The sequence below is a fragment of the Mchenga conophoros genome, linkage group LG19 (genome assembly GCF_057382185.1).
Source record: "Mchenga conophoros isolate Kocher_MC1m ecotype Shallow Benthic linkage group LG19, M_conophoros_male_GT1.1, whole genome shotgun sequence".
In the NCBI taxonomy this organism is placed as follows: Eukaryota; Metazoa; Chordata; class Actinopteri; order Cichliformes; family Cichlidae; genus Mchenga; species Mchenga conophoros.
The window spans coordinates 24760947-24782050 of NC_140544.1; the positions used below are offsets into that span (position 1 = coordinate 24760947).

Consider the following 21104-nt stretch of genomic DNA (forward strand, 5'->3'; position numbering starts at 1 on the left):
CAGGCCTTAATGGTCAAATAGCTGCTAAAAAAACACTACTAAGGAAAAGCAACAAGCAGAAGAGATTTGTTTGGGCCAAGAAACACAAGAAATGGACATTAGACCAGTGGAAATCTGTCTTTGGGGTGATAAGTCCAAATTTGAGATTTTTGGTTCTACCTGCCGTGCCTTTGTGTGACATAGAAAAGGGTGAACGGATGATCTCTACATGCATGGTTCCCACAGTGAAGCATGGAGGAGGAGATGTGATCGGGATTTATTCAAAACTGAAGGCATACTGAACCAGCACAACTACCACAACATCCTACAGTGGGATGGACCGCAGAGAGAATGCAAAAGGGCGACCGTGGCTCAGGGGGTTGGGAATTGCATCTGTAACCGGAAGGTCGCCGGTTCGATCCCTGGGCTCTCTGTCCTGGTCATTGTGTCCTTGGGAAAGACACTTTACCCTACTTGCCTACTGGTGTTGGCCAGATGGCGCGATATGGCAGCCTCGCTTCTGTCAGTCTGCCCCAGGGCAGCTGTGGCTACAACTGTAGCTTGCCTCCACCAGTGTATGAATGTGAGAGTGAATGAATAGTGGTATTGTAAAGCTCTTCGGGTGCCTAGAAAAGCGCTATATAAATCCAATCCATTATTATTATTATTATTATTAACAAGTACTCAGAATCTCTGGGAACTCCTTCAAGACTGTCGGAAAACCATTTCGGGTGACGACCTCATGAAGCTCATCAAAAGAATGCCAAGATGGTCAAAAGCAGTAATCAAAGCAAAGGGTGGCTGTTTTGACCAATCTAAAATTTGAGTTATTTCAAATTTTTTTGGTTTACTACATAATTCCATGCGTTTTCATTCATAGTCTGGGTGTCTTCAGTGAGAATCTACAATGTAAATAGTCATGAAAATAAAGAAAAACCATTAAATGAGAAGGTGCGTCCAAACTTTTGACTGGTAGTGTATGTACAGTGACACAGAGGGATGTTTCATATGGCCGTCAGCATAATACTGTAGCACAAGCTGTATGAAAGCCAGAGAAATACAAAGAAACTTCTCACACAACATGTTGTCACTATGACAACCAGGCAGAATCATTTAGCCTGATCTCTTGCCTTTTCCACACAGCACAGAAATCCAATAGCATTTAAGTCTTATGCAACCAGGCTGCCAATTTGCTCTGAAAGGATTTTAACACATTTGCAACTAAGATTCATACTAGCACACATGGATTTTTCTGGCAACTTCTTTGACTGTTTTATTCTGGAGGGAGTTTTAGCTGCCTGGTACAGTTTTAGAAGCTAGGTAAGGCAGTTTTGGCAGCACAACTTTGAGCCATACGCAGTTGTTTTAGTGCCATACTCTCTAGTGATCACCCAAACCCCCTTTTTGTAGCTTATAGTGTAATCCTAATGCCTTTTATTTACATTTACGGCCAATTACAGTTCTCAAAAATCCCACACCGTGCCCTACTCAGATTTTTATTTCTACATTCCAGAGGAAAAAAATCCTCATTTTCTGAATTAGTCTTTACAGTCTTTCACTTTTCACTCTGCTATCACTGAATAATAAATAACCCTGGCCTACGCTCAGAGATAGAAATACCATCTTGATTTGAAACACTTAAATCGTGAAGAGGGTCTGATATAATTCCACGTGCTGCAGCACTCTCGGTTGTGTATATTTGCAGCACTTCCCCGCTATTTTGCATTGGGATTTTAAAAGCGGTTCGGAAGGGAGGTAGATCACGATAATACAACTGAAAAAAGAATATACCAGAAATTGTTAATGACCAAGTCTCCGTGTCAGCTCAGGTCCTTCCTCTAGGTTATTTTCTAGCCTACTTTGCGTGCTATCACACAGACGCTTCCCTCTTGTTTCAATGCGTGATTGAAGGGAAACTTCTTTTGGGAAGTGGGGGGACTACTTTAGGTCAACTTTAGAAAGAAATCTTACTAACTTATTGCATACGCTTACGGGGGAACGCGGTTTAGTATAATATACGCTACTCTTTAAGCATAAAGAGCAAAGTGTGAGCTGGGTTGGTATTTTTTCTATCACAAGTGTTATGTTTTTACTACGTCGCGGAAGGATCCTTTTTTCAAGCGAGGGTCGACATATCCGCCCATTTTTCCGATGTTTCATTCCCCCCCGAGTTGAAAATGGAGTTCGATTAAAGCAGATGTCCATCAAGTTCTCAAGGAAATTTCAAGTCTATGTATTTTTACTTTAACTGTCGGTGCTAATACTGAAAACAGTCGGACCATTTTGGGGGGCATTGGATGCCTTTACTGAAAATTACTCGGACACGTTGACGGAGCAACGCTGCACAGCGCTTTTTCAAGTGTTGTCCTGGACCTGAAGTTGGCGAATGGATGCTCGACAGCCAGCCATAAATAACCTGCCAAACGATACAACCTACAACGATTTCTACATTTTTTGAGGATCTATGCACCTTTTTGCAAGCCGGGGATTTGTGTCAGTTGAAGAGGATGCTCCAGATGGCCCATTTGTTGTGGTCGGATTTTACTTCCAGGGAGGATAAAATGAATCAACGATTGTCATTCCTCCTCGCGATTTAACGTTACAGCCCAGCCAGCAAAAGCTAACGTCCAGCTAGCTTCACTTGCTTTTCATAGGGACGCTGAGTTAGGCATGCCCCTTGTACGCCGTTTATTTACTATCCGAAATAGGGGTTATTTCTGTATGTGAAGGAAAATGGTGATATATGTGGTATTTTATCCCGCCGTCACTGCGTCGTCGATGCTATTGCTAGGATTTGGATCCCCGTGAGGAAAAAAATGAGTGAAGATTCAACAAATCCAAACAACGAGTGAGTCCTGTTTTACACACACATTATTTTATTATTATTTTATCATTTACATCTAAACACACAGCTAATCTTCAATATGTGCTTATATGTGTAGATATTAACACACCGAGCATCGAGCTACGTTAGTTCCCGGTGACATTTCTAACCGAGCAACGTTGCCATTACATCGTCTTGGTTTACTAATATCAACAATAAGAAACACGTTGTACTTTCCCCCCGTGTTTGTTTGTTTATCAAGCTAATAGAAAGGATTGCCTTGTGAGATTAAACAGAACCGTGCCGGGGAAACAGTGGCATCGATCCATAGTAAAATATTAATCTCGTTGCTACTTTTTTGCAGGCTTATGATACTGCTAACCAGTATATGCTGTGAGAATTCAAATTAAAGCCACAACATTGTACACAACATGTACTAATCTTTGCTCATTTACGAGGCACTTGCTTGGTGTATTATTATTTATGTTCGGGAAATGTATTCATTCACGAAGGATCGTTCGGAGCAGACGCATAGATGGCAGTAATCTAAATATAATTTTATGTGAGTGCTTTCTCAGTACATCACGATCTGAGTCCTCTGCATTGACAGCCCAGATCTGTGTCTAACTGCTGTCCGCCATGATTTCGGAACATAATCATCGATTAAAATATTGCGGATTGTATTTGTCTTTAAGTCTAGCCTTTCTTTAATGAAGGCTCTTCGCGGTTAATGCGGCAAAGTCGGCATTGAAAAGCCGAAGATGCCATTTTTTTTTCTCAATCATGCTCATTTACATATCACAATCCTCCATTCATAAAAACGCTTAAAAACGGCATCGCATTCACGTCCAGAGCCTCACAACCTACGGGCATCGATTATAATATGTGCAAGCTGTGTTTTTGTACACGTCGCGCCCATTTCAGGTCGCATTTTGGTATTGTTTTAATGGGCTGATCCCTTGTGTGCGCTTGTTGACAGTCAGTGAGAAATATCTGCTTCGGGAGGTGCTGCGGTCACATGATCCCCTCCATTCATAAAGTACCTGCCTGCCCATTCACAGCACTGTACACTGTTTCGCATTGCACCGACGGTCACACAGTGATCACATATTCTGCATTCGCGGTACAATACATCGCATATAAGCGCCTGTGCTCGTTTTCAAGTCGTTTATTTTACATGTTTTTTTTCTTAACCATCTCGACGTGATTTTTCTTTCACAATGCGTTTGTCATATGCTCTTTTCAGCCATTTACAGTGTCACGGTTTAATGTCTGAAACACACCCATGTTTTTTGTTGTTGTGGTTGTTTTTCCCCATTCAATCTTTCTGGCCTTTGTGAGACTGATTGATTTAATGCATGGAGGTTTTGTCCTTGAACTACACTGCTGTTTTGTTTTTATGTAACATGTGTCATGGATTTATTTATCTTTCCTCATGTCAAAGCACAGGAGCTCACACATGAATTCATTCCAGGCTATATTTGCTTTAAACCTTGATTCAGCTTGAATTGTGTGAATTTGTGAAACCTCATCTCCTAAATTTGATTCGGCTCCCTTCAATAATCTCGGGAACTCATCCATGCCCCAGATCCCCAATTTTTCAGAACTACTGCCACAGGCTAAAAAATAAAAATCCTCAGTTCCACTCAGCATGATGGCAGCAGCTAAAATGGCGAAGCGATCCAAACATTGTTGCTAAGATTTCACCACCTTTCCTCTTGTATGATTCATAGTAATGGAGTGAACGGAATACTGAGCGCTGCCTGAGCCATTTATTTTTGCTGAAAAGCATCAATTTAATGAAATATTTTTCATGACACGTCTATTGACCAAAAAAAAAGAAAAGATTTGGTGTGCCACTTATTTTATTTTATTTTTTTTAAAGAGTCAAGGATAATCATTCCCCCCTCATAGTAATCTTCACCATATTACATTGTGAAATAGAGCCACTTTCCACTGATGAATTAAATGTTGGTCTTTGAGCCTCTGAATCCTTAATCAAACTGCCTTTTTTCTCATATGTAGAACAAGCGTAGGATCATTTACAAATGTAACTAGGGATGTATTATTTATTTTATTATTAATTTCTTTTACATTTTGCTCTCACAGCCTCGATTTTTAAACATTTAATGTGAAAGTATCCACATGGTTTGTGAACAGATAGCCCTGAGGTGGTTTAGTCTAAATGATAGGTGGTAAGCCGAGCTGGTTTACACACAGCACGCCCTTTGCTGAGAACATGTTACTTGGCCTTGGTGCAACAATGTTCACATGGCTGAAATGACAAGAACGCACTTAAAGCCTTGTGAGATTTTGGTTTGCGTCTCGTCTGGGATGTGTGCTGTGATGTAAGGCTAATGTGAATTCTGTAGACGAGGACTGTGGTCTTCCTGGGAGACGTGGGAGATTTATGCAAGCACAGTATGTGCAAGCAGTCTCTTTGTGAATGTCACGTTTATCTAAAATATTCATCTCTACCAAAGCGGCTGCCTTTTGAGGTGTACTGTGCTTATATCTCTTGTTTTCCAAATTACCGTTTTTTATTATCCTCCAGTTTTTAATAAACACATGCTAATATTGCTAATATAGTTTAGCTGGTCCAAGTATATAGTCTGATTCTTTCTTTTTTTTACTTAAAAAGGATGAAGGACTCTTTTTTTTTTTTTTTTTTTTTTTTTTTTTTTGTCTCATCAGTGAAGGTCAGTTGCCTCAGTACCTCACCAAACATGTCTAGGGTATAGGCTCATTGTTTTAGATTCCTGTAGTGCTGTGGTATTGTCTGTTGTCAGTGTGATCTTTTAGTGATTCCTCTCCCTGTGTCCTCTTCCCATCTGTGTGATTGATTTGACAGCTCAGCGTTTTATCTGCCATTGTTGTGATCTTATCACCTGTGGGCTGGTTTACACTCCCATTCCTGTTGCGGAGCCTTCCAAACACATTCCTCCCAAACAACCCCCATCATGTCCTGAAACGACAAAGGGAGACAGCTACTTCAGCTGTTAGGGCTAGTGCTTTATGGCCTGGGTAATTGCCTATATCCTGTGGCCCTCATGTTAAGCTAAACAATTTCCTGGACCTTTTTATAGATAGTATTATTTGGGGTTACTGCCAGTTGTTAGTTCTGACCTCCACCACCTACTCCTCCAAAACCTTTGTATTACTAGTCTAAGCTTGCAGACACACCTTACCTTTAACAAAGTCTGCTGAGCTAACCACGTCTTTGGATTTGCTTCTGTATTCTTTTGAGGAAGTGATGGTTGTGGCTGCAGTAGTTAATAGGCTAATGAAATGGTGTTATTTGACAAATATGTATATATAGATATGTAAGGGCACTTATAAAAGTATTGTACTTGACTGGTTAATGGTTGCATTCTCATATTTCATTAGATGCATGGCAGATTTAGGACGTACATATATGTCTTATATGTTAGGCTATAATGGGAAGTTTACAATGTCTTTCTACAGACTTTGACACAGTGTCCACCTAATAAAATGTTTTGTAATCCTAAAACTTATCTTGTGTAGAGAGTATCAATGTCTGAACGTCTGCCTGTTTTATTAGAACCTGCTGCTTTGTCTCAATAATGACAATGAACCTTTGTACAGTCAGTGGGCTTTGGCTGTAACCGAGACATGTTAACATACGAACAGGCCTTGTATAGTGTTGGGCTGTTCCATTCCCATGGCCAGATTTGGTCCTGGATTCTGTGTATTTAAAACCCAAGCCACTTCCCTCTTTTAAGTTTTTCATTTCCTCTTGAAGTATTTTAGGAGCACACATACACTGCTGACATTTATGGCAGTTTATTTGGAGGCTATTTCAAACCAATTTACAGACTTTTAAGAGAAAGACCTGATGTGAATGTATGCCATGTGTAGATATATACATATTAGGGCTGCCACAAACGATTATTTTGATAGTCGACTAGTCACCGATTGTTTTTGCGATTAGTCGACTAATCAGATCATCATCCATTGGACGTACAGCGTACAACTTATTGCACCAGCAGCATCTGCTCTTATATAACTATCATTAGCTTACAGCTGTGTGTAAGGTATGTGCTAACTAAAAATAAAGACAAGATGATAGTTTATTAAATTGTAATGAAATTTGCAGATTGTTTCGGTGAAGTTTAATAAACTCCTTGCTATCTAAAATATAACAGGACACCGGAGTAAATTCTGGAGCATCTCACACTTCTGATAATCAGCTGTCTGCTTGACGTTTATTCAGCTGAGTAAAAACTATAACTTTAATCTCAGCCAAACCGATTTACTCCGGAACAAATAAAATAGTAAAAAAAGCCAAACAATAACATTGTTAAGTTATCTAAGTGACCTATATATGTTTAACCTGAGCAGCGAAAGACTGCGGTGGGTTTGAAAACGATTTGCCGGAGTCCGGTGTTCTCACGGCTCTAGTGAGCCTAGCCCCCGGTTAGCTATCGAGCTAGTGGGTAACAGACGTCTCCGAAAACGTCGGAGCGCTTTTGAAAATATGTGGTGTCCTGATAAACTGAGCAGATATTTGAGGTTTACACAGCTACATTCTCGCCTGAAAATATCTTAAACGTTTATTTTGTGACCCAGAAAGAATAATAAGAGTAATATTAAAACTAACTAGCTGCCGCCATTGTTGGAAACTGAGCTGGGCTGCGCTATGAATTCTGGGACAGAGCTACTTCTTCTTCTTCGGGGTTTAACGGCAGCTGGCATCCTTGTACATGCAGTGCTGCCATCTTCTGTTTCAGTCTGTTATTACACTCTTAAATCCTACTACTTATTCCTGCGTCTTTTGTGATCTTACAAAGCTTCAAACCACGCGTCGACTATTAAATTAGTCGTCGACGATTTTGATAGTCGACGTAATCGTGACTAGTCGACTAATCGTGGCAGGCCTAATACATATACTGTTAAGCCACCAGAAGAGAGAGAGAGAGAGTGTGTCCGTCCGTCTGTCCGTCCGTCCGTCACAGCATCCACATAGCAGTGATTATCTTTATTTCTTTGTCAGGATGGTCCTCTGATGTTCACAGACCATATCCTAATGCCTCTAAGAAGTGCTTTTAGCACTAAGTGTCTGAATTGTGGATATTGTTTTTAGTTTAGTTATGCTGTATGCGGGAGCATGAAGGCTGAGCCTTGTAGTGAGCTCTCTGCTGCAGCTGGTCTAAGATGGTTCTTTCCTGTGAGGTCACAGACATAAAAGGGCACAGATGTAAATCCTAAACCTTGTGTCTTTGATTGAGTTTGCAAACGCTTTGAAAACAGGAAGGGGTTTCTGTGTGTGCGTCTGTGTAGACACACTGCAGTGTTTACGGTATTTCTCTGGAAACATTTGGCGTGTATATGGGTTTCTGGGAAAGATCGAGCCAGATCCTAGATGAGGGAATTTATGTGCACATAACGTGTTATCAAATAAATTGCTTAATGATTCACATTTTTAAATAGGATTAAAATGAGAGGCCTGTAAGGATATGTATTTTTATCTCCTCAGGAAAGTTTTGATCACATTTTGTGCTGTCTAGAGGCTATATTTAGAATTTGGAACAGACTTTTATTGAGAGGAAGAGGTTCATGTAAGAGCTGCTTGAAAAATGCACGATTCATAATGATGATAATGTTATAGTACTCCTAACAACTGGGCGTGCTGCGATGATGTACAACATGTCATTGCAGTTTCTCTTAACCTTCATGGGCCATCATCTTGGTTTGGTGGTTTGACCTTCCCAAGTTCCTCCTGAGATATATCAATAGTTTCTCCCACAGCTAGATGGCTGCCTTGTCCCCTTAGCTTCCTGTTTCCCCATTAGTTTCAAAGTAGCTATGACGAGTAGATGGTTGGTCTTTGGGGACTACTCTTACATCAAAGCAGCCCAGAGACGCTGCAGCAGTCGAAATTTGTGGTTCCTCTTTTTCCTCTTTTTGTTGTAATGGCAGGCACGAGGTTTTAATTTTCCAAATGCTTGTGGTTCAAATTAAGATCATCTCAATATGTGGCTTTGATTGATGTTTGAGAATAGTTTTTTTGGCTTTTGATACACATACGGGAATCTTTTGATTTATAGTGCCACAGTGCAGCGGCACCTACAACATTGCTGTTGGGGTTGTGGGCCCAATCCAGTAATGGAGGGGTTGGTTTGAAAATCAGTGTTAGAAATGCCGTCTGAGTGAGTAGATCTGACATTCGTGCACTGGTTTGGTCTATCTTTGATTAGACTCCAGGGTAATCCGTGCCACTAACGGATGTATGTGACAGATAACAACAGACATGACAATGAGCGGTTAATTTGTCGTATGCATTAGGTATTTATTTATTTTTTGTATAAAAGAATGGTGAGACATTTTGAAGTCGAGATTCACTGTGTGGTGCAGCAGCAGAGTAAGCCTGTTTATTTTATTTTATTTTTTTTAATTTAAAAAAATTTTTTTTTTTTCTTTCTTTCTTTTTTTTTCCCCTGAGTCAGTTGGTAGCTAAGCTGAATGTTCTTGTGAGCGAGATGACTCACCAGCAGCCTGAGGTGTTGAGAGGAGATAGGGCAAATTTCTCTTTCACTTCTCTTTCTATAGCAAGCGTATTGGTTTTCACTGCAGTTAATGTAAGCAGGCTTGTGATGCTGGTGTTTCTCTAGGCATTGTCCTATTGTTACTTCTGTTAATGAGTAACAAGATGGGCTTTTTAAAAGTGTTTTGCTCTGACCTTATGTCATAATTTGCACTGCATCCATGTTTGGCCATGTTGGTGTTTGTTTTGGGGTAAGTCTGTGCCCTTGAGTTTGCCTCTGGTTATTTGGGAGATTTGAACCATCACTAATTGGCTAGCTAGTTTGCACCATTCAGATTAGATGCACTGTTGGAATCAATGGCTGAGTCCCAGATTGCATGTTATTTATTTCTTCAATGAGGCATGATCCTAGTGAAAGAATGTGTGCCATTAGTTTGTCTTTTCAGCCTTGGAATAACATACTCTTTTGTTTTATTGCATGTACGAACCTCTCATTCATGAAATGGTGAAGGAGATGTGTAAAATGTAGATTTTCATCAACTTTTAACACACTTTTGTGTCTTCAGTGAACCAAGAGATCCATGAAACATGAGAGATTCCCATCCTTTATTTTTTTTATTTATTTATTTTTTCCTTTTCTGCATGTATCAGAAAAGCTCTCTAAAAAGCCACTCAGATTTGCAGCCCCCTCTCACATTAAAAGGAGATAAGCGCAAACCCCTGTCTGGTGAACAGATTCGTCTGAGTAGCACAGACCTACCCTTATAAATTCTGAATGACTATCTGCAGTTGGCCATTGTTATATCCTTACAGGAGTCTCTTCTGCAAACTCCCAACTCTGAAATGTCTCATTTGCGAGCAAAGCAGACCAAGTGCCTGTTGTTAAAGCACATAAAAGAACCTTTAAATTGGCACATTACAAAGGTCATAAAGCAAATGTCACTCACTCATTTTGAATGTAAGGCCAAAAACTGGCCAGAATGTCTTTGAAATGCTAAAGAGCATAAATTGAGGAAGACCCAATTTCCAATGACTAAACAAGGACTAGGTGTGGTCTTAACTATGCTAGGTTTCTGTTCCATCTTTGTACCTCTCATATATTCTCAGTCCTCACATTTACTTTGTTTTAGTAAAGCTGAATTCTAATAAAGTTGTTACCATGTAAATATTTTTGTATTCCTGTTGTCAGACAGCAGAACGACAATGGCATGACAACAGAAACATAGCCCTTCAAGCCATTCCAGTTGCTTCTTGGCACGGCTCTAATTATTATTTCTATAACCATGTTGTTGTCTGACAGACAGAATCGCAATACACACTGCTTCAGTTTTATAACTGACATTGCAAATTCCTGTTATAATTACATGATTACACTTAGAGATGTTTGAAAAGAAGAAGATATCTTGTTCGTGTTTGTCGACTGCCATGCCTTCACCTAAGGCTACGTCCACATTAGCCCGGATAGATTTGAAAACTGCGTTTTCGTCTGAAAACACGCCGCGTCCACACTAGCGTTTTCAGTCGTTTTCACAGAGTTGTGCGTCCACATTGAAATGGCCGAAAATGCTTATGTTCCAGTCCTGCGCATGCGCAAATGCGAGTGAGAATTAAAGAATTGGAAGAAAAGCTACGTGGAGCATGTACAAACTGATATTAATCTTTTTTAGGGCTGTCAAAATTGAGAGCAATCAAAACAACTGCTGTATAATGCACTCCGCTATCTTTGTTTAATTGGTCACGTGACTGCATCACATGACTAAAATGCGTCATCGTTTTAGAAAGTCTGCGTTTTCCAGTGTCCATACTGCGACGGGACAGCTCTGTTTTGAAATGGTTTTCGAGAGCGTTTTCAAAACGCTGCGTTTTTCCTTGACAAAAACGCCGTCTCAGTGTAGACGGGAGGACAAAACTAGAGATGGACCGATCCGATATTACGTATCGGTATCGGTCCGATACTGACCTAAATTACTGGATCGGATATCGGAGAAAAATAAAAAATGTAATCCGATCCATTAAATATCACGAAAGCACCTGGCAAAACTTGCAACACGCCGTAACTCACCTCAGAACGTTAGCAGTCGGAGCAGTATGCATCACGTGATAGAGCAGCTGTGGCATGCCGGACCTGTCGGTGGTCTGGATAGCATGTGGAGCTTCGCTAGCAACCTGGCATTTCATCTCCGACAAAGTTATCCCCGAGAGAAGTAAAGCAAGTGTGTAAGTCCATCTCTGAATGTTTGTAAAGCATTCCCACGTTAAGCTTAACGAGCGACTGCCTCTCGCTCTCCGGCTGCTACTTCAATCGTGAAACTGCTTAAATGATCAGCTGATCGGCTTTTCTGTCGCGAGTCCGTCTCTCTTGTTTGTTTTTGGCCCACTTTGCACCAGAAAGAGGAAACCAGCGGCTGAACAACAGCAGAACGTTTAAGCTTGATAAGCTGTTGTTAGAATTTATTTAATATTACTTTCTACACCAGGATCTTTTTCTACGTAGCTGACGGCTGGTAACTGTGCAGGGGCGGATCTAGCAAAGTTTAGCCAGGGGGGCCGATAGGGCATGAACAGGGAAAAGGGGGCACAAAGACATACTTTTCTTTCTTATTCTCATTTAAAATGTCGAGCTTTTAATAAATAATTATCTGACACCCAAAGTTTTAATTTGATGTAAAATGAATAGAAGTCAATTACTGTATATAGTGACTATTAAGTCTAATATATATACCCTAGTAAGCTATAGTACTTTTTACTTTGGGAAGGTACCATCTGTGCAGTCTGCAATTTTGTTGAAGAAAGATGTTGAATCTATTTAATATTTCTTGAAAAATAATTGATTTCTGTGCATTTTTTTTCACACTGCATCAAATTAAGGTTGATTACGTCGATTAAGCATCATGAGGTGGAGCGTGAGGGGTGGTTCCCTATTTTTTATTTATTTCTTTTTGTTGTTGCTGGGAGTTGGAACCCTATTAGTTAGGTTGCTTAATATTTACGCTAAGTACTCTTTAAAATACCAGAATAGGGAGGATGGTGTAGGTCTAAGTTTATTAGATTGATCAGTATTGCTGAACTATGAAATATTTTTTTTGTATACAGGTATAACAGAATAGCTTTAGTGTAGTTGTTGTTTTAAACTTGAGTATGAACTTGCAGACTTGCAAAATGCAGCAAGATATTTTAAAAAACAGTTTTGTTGATTAAAAAACACTATATCGGATTCATATCGGTATCGGCAGATATCCAAATTTATGATATCGGTATCGGTATCGGACATAAAAAAGTGGTATCGTGCCATCTCTAGACAAAACTGAAAGAAAACGATGCATTTTCAAACGAAATAGCATTAGTGTGGACGTAGCCTGAGTCGTGTTACTTCCACTGGCTGCTCTTCTTTCTCATTCAAACTCTTGCCGTGGCAGTAGGCCACCTGGTTTCAAAGATACAGGTACTGAATTGATCTTTAGTATGGCATTAGGTGGGATATACTGGCATTTAGAGCAGGGCGATATGGCCAAAAATATTTATCACGATATATATTTGAAAATTTGCGATAACGATATAACTGACGATATAATTGATGCGAGACAAAATACAACTCCACAACATTACTAGCGCAAAAAGACAACCTTTCATTTATTTTCACTTAAACAAGAAGCTGGTTTTTATGTACATTAAAGCTTTATAAAAATGTAACAGTGCAAATGCAAATTCCTTGCTGAAAGTTTAACCAAAAGGCATTTCCAGTAGAAATGGGCTGACATATCCTGAGCATAACCATGTATAATATCCACTGAAGTTAAAAAGAGGTGCTTTGCAACATTAAACTGCAGTTTGCAGTACGTATTTTTCGGACCATAAGGTGCACGGGATTATAAGGCACATTAAGCGAAACAAAGCAGTCAGATAAATCAAACTTTATTAAACTCATTCTTCTTGCTTCCTCCACTTCTGTACCATTGATTCATTAATGTTGAATTCTCTGGCAGCTGCTCTATTCCCATGTTGTTGCAGTATATTAATGACTAACCTTGTATTGTGGATGGATTATCTCAGTTGTTCTCCTGACTGAAGTTTGGTGTTTACAGCATCCTGCCATGCGATTGCATTTGTCTCTAACTATCAGGAACGTTAACTTTTATAAGTGGAAAAGTGTTAGTGTTCGTCCTCCAGCTTCACTGTTTGTTATGCTAACATAGCTGTGTCGCTAGCGATCACGTAGCACATGATTATATACCAGCTAGCCCAACTTCAGTAACCCTACAAACGTCACTGCTGTTTAGTTTCCTGTCTTCATTTATGTTGGAAGTGATAGCAGAGCTGTACGTTTGAATTTTTTCAGAAATCTCTCAGTCAGAACATGCAATATCATGCTTGGGTAACTAGCGAAACTAGCGAGCTAACTTCCGCTAGCTTCCTGCTAACTTCTAACTCTGTTAAATGTAATAAATTTAGTTTTCATGGATGCCTGGAAGTTAAACTTCATAGTTACACCTGGTAAAGCAGCAATGCTGATCGTTTTATTAAAGATGAAAGAATTTAGACAGTTTTTAACTCTCAGTGATGCTGCAGTGTTGTTTGACCTGAAGCATACGGAGTTTAGGACCCAGATTACTCCCAGATTTAAGAGCATCTTAGTCCGACAAATACGACAATAATGACGGCCGCTTGCATCTTCTGCAAAAAAATGTGCTTTGTCATGTATCTGACGGACAAACACCAAACCAGTTCCACATCACTGAAGTTGCACCATTTTTACAAACCAATTCTGGTTTCAGTCAACAATCGGCCATGTGCGTATGAAAACAAAGGCACTGGGCATGCGCGTTTTACTCTTATTCTATCGCGATATTTCATTTTCCTATCGTTGCCTAACATTATACCGGTATTATCGTGAACGGTATAATATGGCCCAGCCCTACTGGCATTGCAGAATGAATGATTTGTGAGGTATTTTTATTAGAAACTTGCAATATACACTCTGAAGACTCGCCTTAACTTGTTAAATAAAGGTAAAATATTTCCCCCTTCTTAATACTACTACACTTGGTATATTTTAGGTCAAGTACTTAAGGAAATGTCAAAATATCACAATTTTCCTGTGATAACAGCCTCTGAAGTAAAGCAAGCGACTCAAACGGCCAGAGTTCCTTTTTGCTAAATCTTCCATGTCCCACCCACTTTCCTAGCGATCACTTTCTTCTCAGAGGATAAGCTATGGAATCGGATTGGCATAAGTAGCTTGTGTTTATTTTCCCAATGGTATTTTAATGACCTCCCACCAAATAATATAAAAAGTCCTACAAGCCAAAGTGGTCTAGTGGAGCTTAACTGTGCTTGATAGCCTTCCTCCAGTTTTGATATGGAGGAGAGATGGTGAGGGAAAAGGGGTGATTGGGGGGAAAAAAATAAAAGAGGTGGTGTCGAGGGGGCTTTTCTCCCCTTTTCTGATGCTAATGAAAGGAGGAATGGTTTTCCAGCTTTTAGCTTGCAGAGTGTGTCTCCCCTGCAGCATGCTCCGCTGCTTGGACATTGTGGGAGGACAAAACTCCAGGCCCGGGATCCAATAACGTGAAATTTCAGCAGAGAAGCGGCCATTGTGTAGAGTGAGGCAGGCCAGGGAGGGGCTGGGCTGGAGGGGGAGACGGAGTGGAAAGGGAGGGCGACTTGGAGAGCACCCAGGGCTCAGGCCACATCCTTTCTCTCTCTCTCCCCTCGTCTCTTGCTTTCGTCTTCATTCTTCTCCTTCCCTTCTTCTCCCCCCTCCTGTCTTTCTTTCATGATCCCCCCCCACCAAAAAAAAAATATCCCCAATCCTCCTGCTCTCTTCTCTACCACTCCCCTTTGGGGTGGGAGGCCCAAAGCTGAGACAGGAGCAAAGCATGATGGCATGCTGGAGTCCAGCGAGCCATGGGCCAGAGGAGCAGACAAACGGCCACTTTGTCCACTTAGGAAATGGTTGTCCCAAGATCCCCCTTCTCCACCACACTGGAGCAGCCGGCCTCGAGGCCCAGGCCTGCCCGCCTGCCTGCACTGCACATGCTCCCCTGTTCTGTTCTGTTCTGTTCTGTTCTGTTCTGTTCTGTTCTGTTCTGTTCTCTTCTCTTCTCTTCTCTTCTCTTCTCTTCTCTTCTCTTCTCTTCTCTTCTCTTCTCTGTGAGCAAGTGATATCTGTAATTTTGTACACAATGTATAAAGTATGTAAATAGCCATTTATCATGAGTGACATAGTTTTAACTCTGAGACATAGCAGATGAATAAAAAGTGCAATTATCGATATTCTAGTTCTCACAGCAAGTAGGAATCCAAGAGAGACATTTACTTGTTTTGGTCCAGACAGTTACAGTACTTGCTCTATTCTCTAATGGAGAGTAGGACGGCCAATCTGCCTGATTTGGTCTTTTGCATTGTCACATACAACTCAGCCAGATCGTGTCTAGAAAAGTTCAGAGGTGTATGCGGATGTGTGAAAACAGCTTTAGTTATTCCTTTATGTAGTAACAAAATACACTCACATTTACATATTCATGCACTAAAAAATAGGGCTGGACTGTATATCAACTCCTTTGCTCCTGACCGACTGATTCATTTTTAGTTGTTCAAATAGCCGACTAGTCTAAAAGTAAGAAAATAGTCAAAATTAAGGAAAATCAAAATATTTTGTGCATATTTGAAACTGTTAATTGTATTCTTCAGTAATCAAATCATTTTTCAAATGCCACTGCAGCGCTTGTCACGCGGACAGAAGTGGCTATCAGATTGTGATCATTAACAGTGTTAACACAAGTAGCCCTCTTCCTCACAAGCTAATGTCCACATGTCTGTGTTGTATGTGGTTCTTGCTTAATCTTGGTGTTTACATTCTGTTTTACTCTGACACAGTTGTTCATCTTCTACATCTGCAGAACTCTGTTGGTTTATGTGGCTATCTTCTGTCTTTGCTACACCTTGCTTGTGTAGGCCTTCCTGTCAAGTAGAAAGAGGTGTGCAGTTGTCTTCTCTCAAATAGTAGCAAGTGGTGCTGTAACTTTTCAAACAGCTAGCTGCTATTGTACGTTAATAAATATGAATAAGTAATTTTGCACTATTAGTATTTCAGGTACTAGCTAGCAGGAGCAGCAACATTTCATTGTCTAGTCTACTAGTTATGCACATCCCTAGCAAACTGATTGGAGAAGATGTGGAAAAAGACTGTTTACATAGCCTTTTTTTTTTTTTAATGTATTTTTTATTTATTTATTTGTTTATTTATTTTTTTAAATCCTTCCCCTTTAGCTAAGTCTGTGCTATAGTATTTGGATCTCTTGAGTCTGTGCAGCCCCATCCACATTCCTATCTCACTCACTCTCACTCGAAAGATCTCCTTATTTTTTCCAGTTTTATTTATTTTTTTGTGATTTGTTTAGCATGCTTTTTGAAAAACCCTTGGCTGGCTAGTTTCAAAGAAGAGAGTTTCTAGTGCTGCGTCTCTCTATCTACTAGGTTCTGTGAGCAACAGGAGCACATTCATTGACTTCACTGTAGCAACATGCAAGCTAACTTAAGTTGCTGTTTCATGCTTATTATGCTTATAAACATGGAAAAAGCTACCACTAAAAATAATGCAAAATGTGATACAATTACATAACTGTATTGTCATTCAGCCAAAAAAAGGGTCTTTTTGTTGTTTTTGTATTGCCCATCTATTGTCGAATTACAAACACAGTACACATATGTATTTGAATACATTTTGTGTGCAGTGTTGTTACAGTACTGAAACTACAGTTTGCGTCAAGTGGAAGCTAAGTTATAATTTTAGACCTTCTGTGTGTTCTTTTCGCAAATGAGGTTTGATACAGTGAGATACTCGATTATGGCTTCCTCTTTATGTGTTGGTTGTGGGCTGTTTATTGTCACCTTGGTCTCCAGCAATCATGCTCATCACCCCCACCAGCAGTCCTCTGTTACACTCTCACCCCTCCCTCCTTTTTTTCCTCTCCTGCTTCGGTCGGAAATGAAGTCAGTCATCCAGCAGAACAACTTGGAATAATTCAGAATTGGGGGGCTCTTTTCTTTTGCCCCCTCCCCTGCAGGCCCAGGCCAGCTGATCTGCTTCCGCTCTCAATTGTGTGTCCAGTCGACTGTGTGCTCTCAGCAAGGGGCGTGGGGCTACTCTGAACTTTGTACGTGTGTGCACCTGCATATACGCATTATGTGTTGCAGCAAGTTGCAGTGACATTTGTTTTGGGGCTAGTGTTCCTCTTAAGAATGAGAGGGGTTGAAAGAATGAACAGAAACTGCTGTGAAAAACTGATCTAAAACTTGTTGGCTGAGTTTTGCTTTTTCTTTTTTTTTTCTTTTCTTTTTTCTTTTTTTTTTTTCTTGGTCTCCAGGATGTAGGTGTGTCTATTTGATTATAAATGTTAAGTAAGTGCAGTAATAACAATACTTCTTGTTCAGGAGTCTCTCTTGGGTGACATGGGTGTTTTAGACCAGATGCATAAATGCATGTATGCAGTTCAGTTAACTTCCTTTCTGAGCCTTGCCCCCCTCCCTGTGAGTGTCATGGTTGCTGGCATGTGTGTGATGGTAGGTCTGAAGGGTCAGGCCCTGGTCATTGTGCCCTGGTCATGGCTGAGCGACACCACCGCCTGCCTTCTGTTCACCCCAGGGACCCCTTCCTGACTGACAGTCCCTTCTGCACCCATCACCCATATCCTTTATTGGGGGCTGTAGAGAGGTATAACACCAGCAGCATATTCTTCTTACTGGCTGCTCAGAAGTACATTGTGTGTCTGTGTGTGTGGCATGGGTTCTCATGCACAAATTTAGTGACACTGCTGTTAAACTAAGGTTAAGCCAGAAAAGGGTGTTTGTAGCAGATTGCAAAGAGGAAATTAGTTGTGTTTGCGTTTTGTCACCCTGCATCCTCCCACGGCCAGTTACTGTCTAATAAGCCTGGGGTGGGCGTTAGGAACAGAACTGACAAGTGGTGTGTGTGAGTGTATATGCATATTTTATTCAAATATATCTAAATACACTTTTTTTTTTTGGCTTGGTTGAATCATCAGGTGAGGGGAAAAAAATCACAAATTCACAAAGTAATATTCATAAACTTGACAAAATAATATTTAAAAATATCTTTGGAAATTAGATAACTTCAGTAAAACCTAAAAATCTTCCTGACATCAAGCTTTGCACCTTGATCTTGAATTATCAGGCCCCATGTTATCTTCAAGACCTCATAATACCATATCTCCCCCAATAGAGCACTTTGTTCACCGATAGCTGGCTTGCTAGGGTATTTTAAAAGTAGACTGGGAGATTCCAAGCCTTTCAGGCCTTTCTTCTGTGGAAGGAGCTCCCAGTTTGGATTCGAGAGACAGACATGTAGTTGTCTAATTTTAAGATTGGGCTTTAAAGTTTTCATTTTGATAAAGCATATAGTTAGGGCAAGATCAGGTGACCCTGTATCCTCCCTTAGTTTTTCTGCAGCAGACCTAGGCGGTGCTTCTTCATGCTCACCATTTTCACTCGCTGTGTGTTTATACACTGTCCATCCATCCATCCATTCGCTTCCGATTATCCTTTTCAGGGTCGCGGGGGGCGCTGGAGCCTATCCCAGCTGTCATAGGGCGAGAGGCAGGGTACACCCTGGACAGGTCGCCAGTCTGTCGCAGGGCTAACAACCATTCACACTCACATTCACTCGCACATTCACACCTAGTGGCAATTTGGATTATCCAATTAACCTATCCCCACAAGTGTATGTTTATACACTGCTCTTCATTTAATCTTCCCTCAACCCCAACTGGTCGTAGCAGATGGCTGCCCCTTTTTGAACCTGGTTCTCCTGAAGGTTTCTTCCTGTTAAAAGGGAGTTTTCCCTTTCCACTGTCGCCAAGTGCTTGCTCATTGGGGATTTGTTTTGATTGTTGGGGTTTTCTCTGTATTATTGTAGAGCATTTACTTTACAATAAAAAGCACCTTGAGGTGACTGCTGTTGTGATTTAGTGCTATATAAATAAAATAAAATTGACGTCAGATACAGACAGAATGTGCTTAATTTAATATCACAGAAGAATTTGATGTAACTTTTTCAGTTTGATGGAGAGATTGTTTGTTTGAGTAGTAATTGAAAGGTCTATATTTGAAAAGCTAAGGATATAAAGGGCATTTGATAGATTATAACGTTAACAGGGCTAGAAATTAACACCTGCCAGATGCTGGTACATTTTCCTTTTGGCAAGTGAATATCAGGAAGCCATTGACCACACTGGCTAGTAAATGTTTGTACCACAATAGCAGTTTAAGTTAAAGTGCTTTGAGCCTGTTTAGGTTTAAAGCCTGTTCTGCTGCTTGTGGTCTACACCATGTGTTTGGAGTCTAACATGTCCGCACAAAGTTATTATTTTATTTATTTTTTCATTTTTGTTTTTACCCACCAGTATTCTGCAAAGTGAACCTCATTTTTCGTCTGATTGACTTTGACTGTGACATGTTTGTCCAAACAGAGAAGGAAGACAAATCCTTAGATTTGAAGCAGTAGTAGAAGACTCAGCTCGGCTCACACTGATGATGACGACCAACAATTATTGATTGCAGATGTCTCATCCCCTCATGCACTATGAGCTGTTGTAGAACCATAAAAGTGTAAAAGGAAGACAACTAATATTTGGCAGCTAATTCTGTTGTTTTTCTGCTAGTCAGAAATTTCTTTCTTTGGTTTTCTTTTTTATTTCTGATGGCAGACAGGCACTTATCTACACAACCAGCAGATTTAGAACACGCATGTTTTTGATCACCTCTTGAATGTATGCTCTTTATATAGCATTTATTTCTTTAAAGCCATTACCCCACTCTCAAATCACTTTCTGTATTTGTCTCTTGTTTTGAGTTTCTCTTATTTGACATACTCATCACTCTTTTGAGGAAACTTTGGTCAATTATTACATGGTGGCAGGTCAAAGCTTTCACATGAAGAAAAAGATGGCTTCAGATTTAATGCTCACTGGCTCTTAGATTAATTACTAACCAATATCCTGAACACTGAGATTTGCCAAGGGTGGGGAAGGAATGAGACCAAAGGTTGGCCTCATTGAGTTAGCCAAGAGGGAAGCCAGGATGATGCTATTCCTCTTTTAGAACAAGAGCTAAATGTTAACTGTTTTCATATTACATGTTCTTCATAGTGACATTTCTCTGCCTCTGTCAATGCTTGAGATTTGGCCGCTGATTGAAAAGACATTCTTTGCAAATGTTTCAGACTCTGATGTCATCTTTATTGGTTAACCCGGACGTTGGCCAGAGAGCAATGTGTCACAGGGAGACATCCGGCAGTTATATACTTCAGTTCTTTGACTATTTCTGGCTGCGCTCTGATCTTTCCAAGTCTTTAATATGTTACCAGTAGTTTGTGCAAAACGCTGCCCTCAACACCCCCTGACCTTTGTCATTTCCGGTGGCCCAGTGCTGTGTTATCTAATCACAGAACATCTGTCTCCAAGTGAGAGGACAGAAAAAGACATGGAATGAGAGGCGAGCAGATTTAAAGTTACATTATGTAATTGGGATAGTAATCTCTTATTACTTTATTACTGATACATTGGGACAAAATAGCAATTTGTTCTTGTGAGTTGTGTTTCTGATTTGAATTTCTTGTTAATTTAGAGTTTGTGACTTATTGATATTTCAAAGAAGATGATTTTTTTTTTTTTTTAGGTACTTTTCAACCATCTGCTTCATGTTAATTCTCTATAAATTATCTGAAACTTCTATAATACAGTAAATGATCAACACCATGTTTTATTTCTGCTTCATTAA

At 40.2% G+C, this 21104-nt stretch overlaps 1 protein-coding gene across 1 annotated transcript in view; it reads left to right on the forward strand.

Moving 5' to 3' along the window:
- Nucleotides 1-1842: 1842 nt before the first annotated feature.
- spred1 (sprouty related EVH1 domain containing 1) overlaps nt 1843-21104 on the forward strand; it is a 40225-nt gene continuing 20963 nt past the window's right edge. The window contains exon 1 of the mRNA XM_085256935.1: nt 1843-2827. Within this exon, the coding sequence (XP_085113061.1) occupies nt 2796-2827 (32 nt within the window). The 5' untranslated portion in view covers nt 1843-2795. The remainder of the gene's footprint in view (nt 2828-21104) is intronic.